Genomic DNA, 15,067 nt, shown 5'->3' with positions numbered 1-15,067 from the left:
ACCACATCCCCGCATCAGAGGCAGTTATATACCCTTTAACGCAAATGGTGTTGCTCATACCGCGGTGAGCCTATGGGTGCACATGCATCACTGAAATAACAACCCGACCGCATCAGAGAGGAATCCCGGAGCTCTACCCATACGCTGAACCACTGCCCCTATTTGTAGTCCTATTGTGTGTTGGCACTGCGGACCATGTAGAGTCAACTTATGTTTGTTTGCAATGCGGACCGTGTAGAGTCAAGTTCTGTTTGTTGGCAATGCGGACCGTGTAGAGTCAAGTTCTGTTTGTTGGCAATGCGGACCGTGTAGAGTCAACTTATGTTTGTTTGCAATGCGGACCGTGTAGAGTCAAGTTCTGTTTGTTGGCAATGCGGACCGTGTAGAGTCAAGTTCTGTTTGTTTGCAAAGCGGACCGTGTAGAGTCAAGTTCTGTTTGTTGGCAATGCGGACCGTGTAGAGTCAAGCTCTGTTTGTTGGCAATGCGGACCGTGTAGAGTCAAGCTCTGTTAGTTGGCAATGCTGACCGTGTAGAGTCAAGTTCTGTTTGTTTGCAATGCAGACCGTGTAGAGTCAAGTTCTGTTTGTTGGCAATGCGGACCGTGTAGAGTCAAGTTCTGTTTGTTGGCAATGCGGACCGTGTAGAGTCAACTTATGTTTGTTTGCAATGCGGACCGTGTAGAGTCAAGTTCTGTTTGTTGGCAATGCGGACCGTGTAGAGTCAAGTTCTGTTTGTTTGCAAAGCGGACCGTGTAGAGTCAAGTTCTGTTTGTTGGCAATGCGGACCGTGTAGAGTCAAGCTCTGTTTGTTGGCAATGCGGACCGTGTAGAGTCAAGCTCTGTTAGTTGGCAATGCTGACCGTGTAGAGTCAAGTTCTGTTTGTTGGCAATGCAGACCGTGTAGAGTCAAGTTCTGTTTGTTTGCAATGCGGACCGTGTAGAGTCAAGCTCTGTTTGTTGGCAATGCGGACCGTGTAGAGTCAAGTTCCGCCCCCAGCACCGGGCGGTCAGCCTCATCTCACGCTGCAGACAGCAGCCTGTTCTCGGCCAGACTTCTGTGAAATTGACTACTTGTATTAGGGGGATGTTGGACCGTCCTTATTTGCAATGCCCTGACGCGTATTTGTCCTCCTTTTTTGGAGTTGCGCTGGGAAAACTGTCGCCCCCCTCCCCTCACTGGCCGTAACGTCCGCGCCACCCCCGCTAACCTGAAACGACTTGGACACCCCTGATTTAGAGCCTCACGAAATATTGTCCTTTTTTATGGTGTTATGGATATGGTCACTCTACATTGTATCTACTTTTCCGGTGTAACTGAGATTCTCTCACACTGTATAGTGAGATACTCTCATGTTGTATAGTGAAATGCCCTCACGTTGTATAGTGAAATGCTCTCACGCACACTAGTGTGATGGCATGAGTGTCTCAATAGTGTGTGTGAGTGTCTCAATAGTGTGTAAGTGTCTCAGTAGTTAAGTCCTTAACGGCCCCTCATAGGAAGATGGTCTTAAGAGCCACATATTTCACTGCGACCTCTTTGATGGGCTCGAACGGAGCACCGGAGACGAATCTTGATCGAGAGACCAGATATGGGCCCCCTCAGAGGCCACACCCATAGTCTCCATAGCTCCGGGCGGGGGTGAACGATGGACCCCGACGCCTGCGAAAGCAAGTCCACCCTGTTCGGAATCTGCAAAGGAGGACCGACGAGGAGAGATATCAGGTCCGCAAACCATACTCGGGCCATCCACTGCCAACATCCAGGACCTCAAACCGAGCATCGGAATCATGCGTGGCGGGTTCTTCCACCCAGGATGAAGCACCACTCACGCAGCCATCCAGCTCTGAGGAACTGGAGGTGGTTAGCGTTGAGGCGGCTGAGGGCACGTCACCTCATTACCCCGTGGCCCCGAGAATGGAGTCTGGGGACCGGTAAGTAAAGATGTACTTATTATGCTAAATGTTGAAATAAATAGTAAATATTTACTGGAAAAAAGTATCATTTTGCATTAATATCGTAAAATGCAAATCATTCTATGTTGTAAAGAAATATGTAAACAGTTCTAAACACACTGCCCATACCAATGTCGATTTGCGTTTCTATTTAGAACGGTGCTTGATGTTACAGTTTGATTGTTTGGGGATTTTAAAATGAGCTCTCCTAAATGTTGCGGTCGCAGGAGCTCCTCAGCAAACAAGTGTACCGCATCGCATCGGTCCTGTGCGGGGGAACCGTCCTATGCGGGGGAACCACATCCCCGCATCAGAGGCAGTTATATACCCTTTAACGCAAATGGTGTTGCTCATACCGCGGTGAGCCTATGGGTGCACATGCATCACTGAAATAACAACCCGACCGCATCAGAGAGGAATCCCGGAGCTCTACCCATACGCTGAACCACTGCCCCTATTTGTAGTCGTATTGTGTGTTGGCACTGCGGACCATGTAGAGTCAAGTTATGTTTGTTTGCAATGCGGACCGTGTAGAGCAGTGGTCCCCAAACTAATCTAATTAAAGATGTACTTATTATGCTAAATGTTGAAATAAATAGTAAATTTTTACTGGAAAAAAGTATAATTTTGCAATAATATCGTAAAACGCAAATCATACTATGTTGTAAAGAAATATGTAAACACTTCTAAACACAGTGCCCATAAAAATGTTGATATGCGTTTCTATTTAAAACGGTGCTTGACGTTACAGTTTGATTGGTTTGGGATTTTAAAATGAGCTCTCCTAAATGTCCCGGTCGCAGGAGCTCCTCAGCAAACAAGTGTACCGCATCGCATCGGTCCTGTGCGGGGGAACCGTCCTGTGAGGGGAAGCCGCCTAGTTATCCCACTGCATCAGAGGCAGTTTTTGACACCCTTTATTGCAACTGGCGTTGCTTTACCGCGGTGAGCCTATGGGTGCACATGCATCACTGACATAACACCCTGACCGGTCAGAGAGGAATCCCTGAGCTCTGCCCATTTACTGAACTACTGCCCCTATTTGTAGTGGAGCTGAGTTGACTCAGTAATGGTGCAACCATAACATGTTTTTGTTTTTTCTAAAACAGGCCAAAGCTGCCCCGTTGCATTGTGGGTAATTACCTACCGCCGCGTAAACGCATATTTTTTCGAATTATCAAGACAAATTCATTTTTAAAAAATCCCTTTGCTCAGTTCATGTGATGATTGGTGAGGTGCCCCGGATTAAATTACATTTATTCCTGCCACAGTGGTGATTATACGACTGTTTGTGAGTTTTGTGTTGTTAGCATGAAATACGAGCCGTTAGCTTGTTTTGTTATTTTTTGAAATGACGCGTTCTATTGAATTGATTTGTCGTCAAACGTCATAGAACGTCATTTGGGTGCAGTACCGTCTTCAACCACAGCGAAGTTGCATTGGGCTGGTGGCGCTATTTCAAAATAGATAGATGGATACCTAGATGTATTACACTGCATTTCCTGTGAGAGTGAAACAAATAAGATTGTTATCCTTTTATTCACAACTATTTTTTGTTTTGCAATAAATGGTAATTATTGACCTACAAATTAGTATTGCGTTTCCGATACCATTGCAGCTTTGTTTTAAATCATTCTGGGATGTTTTATGAAATTGATTGGATAGTCTTATGTAGGAAATTTTCCACCAGCCACCTCTGGTATCTACACACTATCTTCACCGTATTGTTTTTTCTTTATTTACTTTTACTGAAGACACGCTGGTTGGATTTGAATTTGAGGAAAGAAAAAATAACAACAGTAAGAAAGAAACTTAAAAGGGTGTGCTTTCAATCAATAAATAAAAATGATGCAGCAGTGGAATGGCTCTGTTTGGAAAATGGAAGGTCTGCGGCGTAAGATGAGGCTGACCGCCCGGTGCTGGAGGCATCAGATGGTCCCGTTAACTACACCTCACATCTCCGACATCCCCAATGGAATTTTTTACGATGGCTGAATGTTAACAAACCGACTGCAGAAATGTTGCTTAAACACCTAATTTCTCCCCTGAAAACGTCCTGAAATGAAATTTCCGTCCCTTGAATATGGTAGTATTTATGAACTTGAACGGGCGAGCCCGGACTTCAAGGCATGTGAAGGAAGGGGCGTATGATTGGCGCATTGCGCTGTTCAAAATCAGCGCTCTTTGCTTCCGCCTTCCGGTGTAACTGAGATTCTCTCACACTGTGTACTGAGATACTGTGTACCCCACATTACATAAAATATAGAGTGAGTTAACCCTTTGCACTGCCAAACGTACAGCGTAGGCTTACAATGTATTGCTGCACATTGTTACTGGTGTAACACAGCCAAAAGGTGTTATTTCTGCTTTATACAACAACATATCTGCTTGGAAAAAGGGCTTCAAAAGAGGCAGGTATGCGATTAAATCATCAAGCTGTCTGCGGTGTTCACTGCCATCTTCAACACCTCCTTGGAGACGTGCTATGTTCCAGCCTGCTTCAAAGCCTCTACCATCATCCCTGTTCCCAAGAAGCCCAGGGTCACAGGACTGAATGACTACAGGCCCGACGCCCTGACCTCTGTAGTCATGAAGTCTTTTGAACGGCTAGTCCTGTCCCACCTGAAGACTCTCACAGACCCCCTCACAGAGCCCCTGCAGTTTGCCTACAGAGCCAGAGGTTCCAGGCTGCAGTCTTGCGAAAAAAGTATCGATACACATGTTTGGAAGTGTTCCATGATACGCCCACCAAACCAGTTGTCTTGGCTGACCCTGAACCAAAAGGTTTGTTTGCCCCTGACGATGTGCAATTTCATGACAAGTACTGAAATCAGCGAGGGGACTTGAAAGCTTGGTTGGCCGACGGCGTAGCGTCGCCCTCTTGTAATGTGTTGCTGTTTTGCTCGACTGCGTGAGTTCGAATCCAGGTGGCGATCTTTTAATAAATGTATGTTCTTTTATTTATTTCTTTATACGTGTCAGTGATGTAGTGCTCACTTATACAATCATAATCGCTGCATTGGATATGGGATGCATTTTGAACATTTTCAGCAATATGTTTGCGAATTTGTGACGAATCAGGTGACCAAGGCAGACAACATCTGCCGCTGTCGGGGCAAAACAAACACGCACGCGCAGCCAAACCAGTAGGTTCAAAAACCAGTAGGCACGAAACACCGGCCGCAACTTTATTACTCGTCACCTTTTCTTCACAACCTTGAACCCCTCGTCTACTTCCTCTCCTCCTTCACAATAAAAGCACTTACACCGGAACAGGAGTGCAATAATAGCTTACATAATGTAATGTAATGTAATGTCATTGTCACACTGTCTGCCGTCATGCACCAACCGCCAGGTCATATTCCACGTATGTCTGACATATTATGACAATTAAACATTTCCTGATTCCTGATCCTGAGAAAAGAAAGCGGCGCTGGGACTCTGCTTTCGTGGGACGAGATTAGGCGGGAACCTTCAGTCCTCGATGATTGTTGCACCCGGACCACATTAAGGGGACGTACCATGGACTCTAGTGCTGGAAACAGCGTGGGAGCTGTCAGAAGGAGCAAAGAGGACAGAAAAGTCCTTCGCAAGCAGATAAAGGCCAGTCACACTTTGCTGAAACATGAAGGTATCAGCACAACACCGCAGCCCACCAAGGTAACAGAAAATTAATATTTAGCAAGTGACAGCGACGAGAGAACTAGCCAACATGTAGCCGCTCCTTGTTAGCTTACTTCTTTTCTTTTTTTATCGCTATTAAAACGCAGCAAGCATAATGCAGTCATTTTTAAGTTTATTTGAATTGAATAAAAGAGTGCAGGCCACTAGATTGCTTGCTAATTTTGAGGTATTCGTTTAGCTTGCTTCTGAATGATGGTGATTTAAAAGAAAGATAATAGAAATTGAAATCTTGTATGCTGTTTTGCACCCGAGTTGGATTTCCCCATCAACTAGTTACATTGTTACGTAAGTTTGGGCTCATTTGATTATCAATAAATACAACAGAGTTTGTGTTTAGCAGGTTAAACTGTGAAAACATGAAGCCATTATGAAATAGTTTCTTTAGGATCTGTCAAAGTATAAAAGTATTAGTTTATCAAACCGACAGCTGAAGAATATATCAATTCTGGACGAGTAGGGTTTAATGTTGTGATTTCTCAAACAGTAATTATCCCGTTTTGTGTTGCCATCTCGCAAACTGTTAATGTTGTCTCTCTCTTCAGACTTTGGTGGTGGCGAACGGCGGCCTGGGGAACGGAGTCAGTCGAGAGGAGCTGTCTGCAGCGCTGCAAGAGATGGGAGAGCTGGAGACCCTGATCATGCACCCTCACAAGCCGTACGCCTTCGTCACATACAGGTACACCAGCGCTATGTCACTCCAGGAAGTTGCTTCAACCTCTCTGGAGGATTTTTGGTGTTAAAACTCACACCGTTATTTATTTATTGTGATTTCGTTTCCAGGTCTGAAGAGAGTGCCCGGAAAGCCCACATCCGCCTCAATGGGGAAAAGCTTGAATGTAGAGAGAGCAGCGTCACGCTCTACCTCAGTTATGTCAACTCAGGTAGTTGCCCAAAACACAGAGGCAAACCTCAGCTATGGTCAGGTGTGCTAAAGCCATCTGAGGCATTGTTTACTGCATAGTTCAACAGTACGTAGTAATGTGATTTTCTGTGTACGCAGTAACCTGTGAAGAGGAAGTATCCGTGTCTTTGCCTGATGGATTAGCCTTGGTGGAGGACTTTGTGTCCCAGGAGGAAGAGGCTCTGCTGCTCGCTGCTATAGACTGGTCGTCTACTAATGATGATTTCACGGGTGAGCGGCTACTGTAATGAGCCTTTTCTGCTTGTCTGTTTCTCAAATGTAGACCTAATTTGCTCCGTAGATCTTCACTTGATCACTCAGGAAATTCTATCTACTCATAGACTTGAGTAATAGTTTGACGACAGGCCTAATGAATCAACTATAATGTTTACTTTTGATGTATAAAGCTATTGAATATGATTTGGATATGAAACACAAGAATTTGAGCTGACTTTATTCTAATGCATTTTAGCAAAAAAAGCCCTGAAACACAGAAAAGTGAAACATTACGGCTTTGAATTTCGCTATGATAACAACAACGTGGATAAGGACAAGCCTTTAGCTGCAGGTAAGCAACTCTTTTTACCTAAAATACATTTTTACTCGCTAATTACAATGTTGTCCTAAAATGTTTCTTCAAATGAAACATGCGATTTATAAAGCATGATTGTATTTTTGGGGTTCTGTTGGTGCATTTAATGATGATTTAATGATTTTATTTGTCGACACAGAAAATGCATCAAGATGTGTCTATTTTTTTCACCTTTTCACTAATTTGTGTGTGTGTGTGTGTGTGTGTGTCCAGGTATTCCTCAGGAGTGTCTACCTGTCCTCGAGCGTTGTGTGAAGGACAAGCACATCGACATCCTGCCAGACCAGCTGACTGTCAACCAGTATGAGTCTGGACAGGGTGAGTTTTATTTTTTATACGACAGATATCATGTTATTTAAAATAGTTTATAACCATAAATAAATGACAAAAATATAAACGTTTCCAACTTGGTGCCATTCTGGGCTCAATATATGATGCAAGCACAGATTTTCTGGATGATTAAGTGATACTTACCTGCTCCAGGTGCGCTGTATATGGTGAGACCAAGTACAGACTTGTGGAAACTGAAAGTTTACTCACTAAGTTTACAGAAGCTGTGGTTATTAAAACTACTTTACTGTTCTGTCAACATCAAGGCACTCCTTTGGATTATATTGATTTATTCCACAAGGTGGCAACAGAACGTCTAGAATACATTACTGAGGGGTGATGAAGGTCGCTGGTTCCTCTCACTTCTGTGTAAATAGATTTACACGACGCAGTAACATTTTAGGGCCTTGTAAAACCTTAAATCAATGGTAATGAATTGTGTGTCAAGTTTCATGCATCACTAACATCAATAGTGTTTAAGATCACAACAAATGGGTAGACAAATTAGTCACTTTTATTTAAAGACCTGTGATACATTTTGACTATAATAACTATTTTAAATTAAATGTACATATGATATTTACAGGCATTCCTCCTCACGTGGACACTCACTCTGCTTTTGAGGACACCATCCTGTCGCTGAGCCTGGGAGCAATGGTGAGAAGCCGGTGCATCATTTGGTTATTTTCAACCGTTTCATCCAGGAGCTTCTTACATTTCAGCATCAGACAGTGATGCAAAGTTAGAAAAAGAGTTGTCTATGGCTATTCACAGCTTTTCGTGTATTCCTTGTGGTGTTGGGTTTTTGCTCAAAAATGATCATATTTAGTGTTATTCTTCTGTTCCCGGGAGAAGGGGGGGCGGGGGGGGGCACAAAGATCAGAGATGTGTGTGCAACAGTATGTTTGTTTGAATTGTGTGTCCTTGTGATTTTTACAGAGAACAGTGTGTCCCCTGGCTTGCAACATCTGTTGTTATCTCATGCTCACTGTGGCTTTCGGTGGGTAGATAATGCACTTAATGACTCTTTCAGAGTCTCCCTGTTTGTAGGACATTTCTTTGAACAATTCATGAAGAGCAGAAAAAACAATTCCACAATTTAAACAGTGGGTTCTGCTTTGTCCTTGACTATTGTAGTTGTGACTACATGGTGTCACATGGTATGTGATGCTAATTGAGTTCCTTAAGGGTGATTGTTCTAGACTTATTATTATTATTATTATTTAACAAACAATACCCTGAACAATACAATTTCCTATAAAACTCGCCAGTACTTGTGATTAAGCCAGTCAAAGCCTTTATTAAAACTGGTTTTATTATTTCTTTAATCTATGGGTGTAGTTAGTCTAACTCACTAACTGATGTAATTCTTTAGAGCATCATCACATTTCTTGTCAGCCTACCGCCCGATAGTCTGCAGCTTAACACGTGAAACAGTGTTACACTTGACAGGTTTATTGAGCTCGTTTGTGTTTTCAGGAAGAGAGGTAGGAAATAAAACTGTGGGTGTGCATGGGAGACTCATGCATGGTCTTGCATCGCCATCGATTTACTCACATTCCACTAGTGTAATTGATTAGCTAAAATCCTCAGATGGGAACAGCGGGTGTGTGTTTGACCGAATTCAGTTGTGGTTTCAGATAATTTGCCAGTGGTGCATGTACACTCACCGGCCACTTTATTAGGTACCCCATGCTAGTAACGGGTTGGACCCCCTTTTGCCTTCAGAACTGCCTCAATTCTTCGTGGCATAGATTCAACAAGGTGCTGGAAGCATTCCTCAGGGAGTTTGGTCCATATTGACATGATGGCAGCACACAGTTGCCGCAGATTTGTCGGCTGCACATCCATGATGCGAATCTCCCGTTCCACCACATCCCAAAGATGCTCTATTGGATTGAGATCTGGTGATTGTGGAGGCCATTTGAGTTCAGCGAACTCATTGTCATGTTCAAGAAACCAGTCTGAGATGATTCCAGCTTTATGACATGGCGCATTATCCTGCTGAAAGTAGCCATCAGAAGTTGGGTACATTGTGGTCATAAAGGGATGGACATGGTCAGCAACAATACTCAGGTAGGCTGTGGCGTTGCAACGATGCTCAATTGGTACCAAGGGCCCAAAGAGTGCCAAGAAAATATTCCCCACACCATGACACCACCACCACCAGCCTGAACCGTTGATACAAGGCAGGATGGATCCATGCTTTCATGTTGTAGACGCCAAATTCTGACCCTACCATCCGAATGTCGCAGCAGAAATCGAGACTCATCAGACCAGGCAACGTTTTTCCAATCTTCTATTGTCCAATTTCGATGAGCTTGTGCAAATTGTAGCCTCAGTTTCCTGTTCTTAGCTGAAAGGAGTGGCACCCGGTGTGGTCTTCTGCTGCTGTAGCCCATCTGCCTCAAAGTTCGACGTACTGTGCGTTCAGAGATGCTCTTATGCCCACCTTGGTTGTAACGGGTGGTTATTTGAGTCACTGTTGCCCTTCTATCAGCTCGAACCAGTCTGGCCATTCTCCTCTGACCTCTGGCATCAACAAGGCATTTCCGCCCACAGAACTGCCGCTCACTGGATGTTTTTTCTTTTTCGGACCATTCTCTGTAAACCCTAGAGATGGTTGTGCGTGAAAATCCCAGTAAATTAGCAGTTTCTGAAATACTCAGACCAGCCCTTCTGGCACCAACAATCATGCCACGTTCAAAGTCACTCAAATCACCTTTCTTCCCCATACTGATGCTCGGTTTGAACTGCAGGAGATTGTCTTGACAATGTCTACATGCCTAAATGCACTGAGTTGACGCCATGTGATTGGCTGCTTAGAAATTAAGTGTTAACGAGCAGTTGGACAGGTGTACCTAATAAAGTGGCCGGTGAGTGTATGTAGCAATGTCATGATCACACACAAACACTCGTCTGACACCCCACCCGCCCTTCTCTCTCACACACACACACACACACACACACACACACACACACACACACACACTCCACTTCACAAAATCCAATTTTCTTGCTGTCTGAAGTCTGAGAGATGCGGTTTGAAATTGTGTAGATGTGATTTCCCAGCAGAGCTCCTGCTGTTACTGCTGTGAGGAAACATCGGGATCAAACAGCATTGCTGGCGTGGAGATGATCTACTAGTTGTTAGCGAGAGAGCTGCGTGCGTGTGTGTGTGTGTGTTTCATACGGTCACTTAGCTTTACTCAGGTTTTACTTTTTTAGCTGAGTAAAACCTTTTGTGTTCATTCATTTAGAATGTTTTGAGGGAGTATAATAATCGCTTCGCAGTTTAAACCAGCATTTCTTCATTAACTAGTTCTGCACAGCAGTACGAATGAATATTCAGTCTGAGACCACACCGCTGGATTATTAAAATGTTAATTGGATTCCATTCAACATAAATGCCAAAAGACTTATTTATATGCTGTCAGATGGCTGTAGCAGCTACAGAACCATAAGGAGGCTGTGCATCGACCGGTCGGTAAAGGCCCTCATAACAACCTCATTAAGCGGAAATCAAATATGGAGCGTGATGTGGCCACTCCGTTCTTCTGTCATTATCGTTCTAAAATACAGCGTTTCCTCATCAGCTCCATTTGTTAAGTCACCCGCGCTGCTGCGAGAGACAAACGAGCTCTGTGCCGTACAAAGAGATCGATAGTTGTGCCCTGCCGGTGTGTGTGTGTGTGTGTGTGGGGTCTAAACGTTCTCATTTTAAATGCAGACGGTGATGGAGTTCCGTCATCCAGATGGTCGTCTTGTTGCCGTGGTGTTGCCAGGGCGGAGCCTCCTGGTGATGAAGGGGGAGAGCAGATACCTCTGGACACACGGGTGAGGCGGACCGTGTCCGATGGAACAGTCTCCCCCCGCTGGGAGTCACTTTATCTCCATGCACATGTCTATGTTGCCAATTTGAGTCCCTTAATCTTTTCAGGAGTCGAGACACTCTGCAGTTACACGTCTGCTTAATAATGAGTGTAAATGTGACACGGCCAAGTTTTGTAGTGTCATTGTTGGTTCAGTTCAACGTTGTTTCGCAATTACCCAATCTGATATATGTTAAGTCCAAAAGGCAACCTGGCCACCCAATACTGTTGAGCCCTCGTGAGTTTTAGGTCAAGTAGGAGTTAGTTCCTTTCTTCCTCTTTCATCTTTAATACAGTCTGTGGATTTTTTTTTTTCTCGTTCCTTTCTAATCCCTTAATACACAACGATTAAACAATATCACAGGGTTTGATCACATTGTAAAATACGCCCTGTTGAACAAATCTCCTCCTATTGGGTTTGTTTTTGCCAGTCAACCACCAACCTACCACCAACCAACTGTTACTTGTTCTTCTGAGTTTTTATCTATATGTGGAAATGCACTTATTGTAAGTCGCTTTGGATAAAAGCGTCAGCTAAATGACATGTAATGTAACTGTCTCTTACCTCCTCTCAGGATAACTCCACGGAAGTTTGACACGGTGCCGGCCTGCGGCCCACAATCCTCTGCTCGCACCGCTCCCGACCTCAGTGCATACAGCCATCTAACGTTGAGCAAGAGGGACACCCGCACTTCTCTCACATTCCGCAAGATAAGACATGAACCCTGTGGCTGTGGTGAGCGCGATGTTCACTAAGACAAGACAGTATTCCCATTTATCGATAGATCAAACCTCTTTTGGCTTAATTCTGCCTTGAAAATCACCAGGTGTAAAGCATGCACATACTGATGGACTGCTTTCTCTCTCTCTCTCTCCCCCCCCTGCCCCCCCCCCCCCCCCCAGCCTTCCCATCGGCCTGTGACAGCCAGGTAGCTCCGCCGGCGCCGTCTCCTCCCTCACTGCCCTGTTGCCATGCCGACGCAGCCCTTCTGGAGGAGGAGTATGTGCACCGGGTGTATGATGCCATCGCCTCACACTTCAGCAGCACTCGCCACTCCCCTTGGCCTCGCGTTTGCCACTTCCTGTCCACGCTCCCCGCTGGCGCCGTGCTGGCTGACGTGGGCTGCGGAAACGGGAAATACCTGGGGCTCAACCCAGAGGTGATGGCGGTGAGTGTCGTCGTGTATTACCATAATGTCCACGCTCCTGTGATACTCCAGCGACCCCCGTGGAGAAATGTCCTTTCCCATTATGGTTCTATTGCAGCTGCTTCTTAGATTATCCCCAGGGTAAATACCACATGACACAGTCATGTCGTAACTGCAGGCGCCGTTTCATGAACAGAATTTGCTCATTCTAAAAAGGAGCTTCAAAGCTTTTCCTAACTCCTCATGAAGTCTCCTAACCATCTTTCCTTGCCTCCGTGACGTTTTCCAATGAGGTCAAGCAATAGTGGTTCAGAATAATAATTAATAATTAGGTCATTTTGTGCCTCAGTCGAGGTGGAATATATCTTTGACAAGTGCGGTAGAGATTAAACCGACTAGTAACCCAAACAACAAGACATCATAATGTTTGAATGCAAACCATGACACACATATGTCAGAAGGTAGTTTTTATTAATAGTCTCAAGTGTGAAATTTGTGCCTCCATTTAAAGTTTGCTGAATAAACTGAATCAGTACACTTAGGGAATCGGGATGATTTCCTCTGGTTGAGGCCTGTGCTGCTTACTTTGATTTCTGTTGGTTGTCATGTCATTGTATTAGCTCAGTTTCTATGGCAATATCCTACATTTTCTGTTTATGAATGCACAGTGATATTAATGTTTAAGGTTTGTGGATGCGTGCAAGCAGCTTAACCTGATTTAGAACGAACCGTGTGATCGTGCAGGTTCACCCACACACACACACACACCCTGAGATGAATGTTGCTGTTTTTCCGCTCCTTTCTGTCTTCACGATACTTCCCCTCTCACTTCTCTCCCGTTGCAGAGTGACATTTTTCATTGAAAGGAAAAAAACTTGACCTTTCTTGCATCAGTTTGAGATTAAGTGTGCTTGTAGTATTTCTCACCATCACTCATCACCTCAGTCTCTTATGGGAGGAGATTGGAAGCTTGATTGAATTGCTCTGAGATGAAATGTGTTAATCATCGCTGTCATTCAATTCCCTTCTTATTGTGCCCTTCTTTCTTTTGTTCCTGGATCTTTCTTATTATTTTCTTTCCAGCTCCCTATGTCTTTACTTTTCTTCGCTCACTTTGGTAACATTGGAAGAAATGCAGCTTGCTTTTGCTTTAGTATCAAAAAGTGTAAATACAAAAAAACATGTACTTTACCTGTGTTCCTGTTAGTGATTTTTTTTTTTTTTGTGTGTTTTATTCTTTCAGGTCGGTTGTGACCGTAGCAGTGCTCTTGTCCAGATCTGTGTACAGAGGGGTTTTCAGGCGTTTGTATCTGATGCTCTACGTGTCCCTTTGCGAACAGCCTCGTGTGATGCCTGCATCTCCATAGCAGTCATACACCACTTCTCCACACAGGTACACACACTGAAATCATCTTTTCTATTCAAAGACAAATACAGCAACTTTTCTGAAAGCTGACCCAACACAAATACGAGCAGATCATTCAATTGTTCAGCAGTCACCGCTGTCTGGACTGTGAGGACTGATGGAATATCTTTAGGGATGTAACCACATTTTAAAAACTAAGATTTCAAGGTTTGCCTCCAAATGTGGGCTAAATCCCACGGCACCTTCCATGGGGTTCCTCTCATGGAGTGTGACATAGAAGTGCTGAAATAAATAGTTTGTGTGTGTGTGTTGCAGGAGCGTCGCCTGGCAGCAGTGAGGGAGCTGGTGAGACTTTTGAAGCCCGGGGGTCGAGCGCTCATCTACGTTTGGGCCTTTGAACAAGAGTACAAGAAGCAGAGATCCAAGTACCTCAAAGAGCATCCGGAGAAGCACAGCCCCACTGAAAACACAGAAACAACAGGAAGCAGCCAGGGAGCTCACGGGGAATCAAGCATCCATACTAGCAGACATTTAGAAGACATACAAGATGCGAGTGATAGCAAACTCGGTGTGCACACCAACCGAACAGCATTCAACACTCAGGACCTTTTGGTTCCCTGGCATCTGAAAGAAGGGAAAAAACGGGTGGAGGAAGAATTGAGAGAGGGTGAAAGGAAGGATGAAGCGAGAGAGAAATCCACAAAGACTTCGGGTTCAAGCTCCATTGCCAAATTAGGCTGTAATCCTGATCCCAGTTCTGGGTTTCTCTCTAACACGGACTCTGGATCAGGTCTGGACACCAGCGCTGCCACTGCAAGCCCATACTCAAAAAACGGTGCAAGCGGCGACACTACTCAGACCTCCAGTTCCGCTCTGCAGTCGGAGTCTGAGAGCAATGCCGCGCCGGTTTTTCACCGCTATTACCACGTGTTCCAGCAGGGGGAGCTGGAGCAGCTGTGCAGTCAGGAGGCCGGAGTCACCCTGCAGAGCAGCTACCACGATCAGGGGAACTGGTGTGTTATTTTAGTGAAGAAGGCCTTGGGGACATGACTGGACAGACTTATGATTTGTGATCATTTAGAGACAAATTAATGTTTAAACATGAGTTTTAATGGAATGTTAACGGCATAAAACTTAAATACAAAAAAAGGTGTCTGTTGTGCTCTTTCATCACTCCCTGGAAAGGTCTGACTCGTGGCCCTAACAATCCTGGGGTCAGCT

General features: G+C 44.6%; 1 protein-coding gene across 2 annotated transcripts; it reads left to right on the top strand.

Annotated features, from left to right (window-relative positions):
* Window positions 1-5,223: 5,223 nt before the first annotated feature.
* On the top strand, window positions 5,224-14,998 carry alkbh8 (alkB homolog 8, tRNA methyltransferase). Of its 2 annotated transcripts, none has more exons than XM_037460189.2 (12): window positions 5,224-5,613; window positions 6,180-6,313; window positions 6,418-6,518; window positions 6,638-6,769; window positions 7,011-7,106; window positions 7,344-7,448; window positions 8,047-8,117; window positions 11,191-11,297; window positions 11,908-12,068; window positions 12,236-12,501; window positions 13,724-13,873; window positions 14,162-14,998. In XM_037460189.2, exons 1-12 carry the CDS (start codon window positions 5,476-5,478, stop codon window positions 14,894-14,896), a joined length of 2,196 nt encoding a protein of 731 aa, XP_037316086.2. In that variant the 5' UTR covers window positions 5,224-5,475; the 3' UTR covers window positions 14,897-14,998. The 2 variants fall into 2 exon arrangements, with proteins under 2 accessions (XP_037316086.2, XP_037316094.2); XM_037460197.2 differs by having other exon boundaries at window positions 5,478-5,584.
* Window positions 14,999-15,067: the final 69 nt, after the last annotated feature.

Source organism: Pungitius pungitius, chromosome 3, assembly GCF_949316345.1.
Source record: "Pungitius pungitius chromosome 3, fPunPun2.1, whole genome shotgun sequence".
In the NCBI taxonomy this organism is placed as follows: domain Eukaryota; kingdom Metazoa; phylum Chordata; class Actinopteri; order Perciformes; family Gasterosteidae; genus Pungitius; species Pungitius pungitius.
This window is presented reverse-complemented; position numbering and strand designations above follow the sequence as displayed.

Bases quoted from the DNA above. Each gene is read 5' to 3' on its own strand.
- alkbh8 (XM_037460189.2), top strand. From the start codon at position 5,476: ATGGACTCTAGTGCTGGAAACAGCGTGGGAGCTGTCAGAAGGAGCAAA. The intron at 6,770-7,010 runs GTGAGCGGCTAC...AATGCATTTTAG, and splicing joins TACTAATGATGATTTCACGG to CAAAAAAAGCCCTGAAACAC. The intron at 12,069-12,235 runs GTGAGCGCGATG...CCCCCCCCCCAG, and splicing joins ACATGAACCCTGTGGCTGTG to CCTTCCCATCGGCCTGTGAC.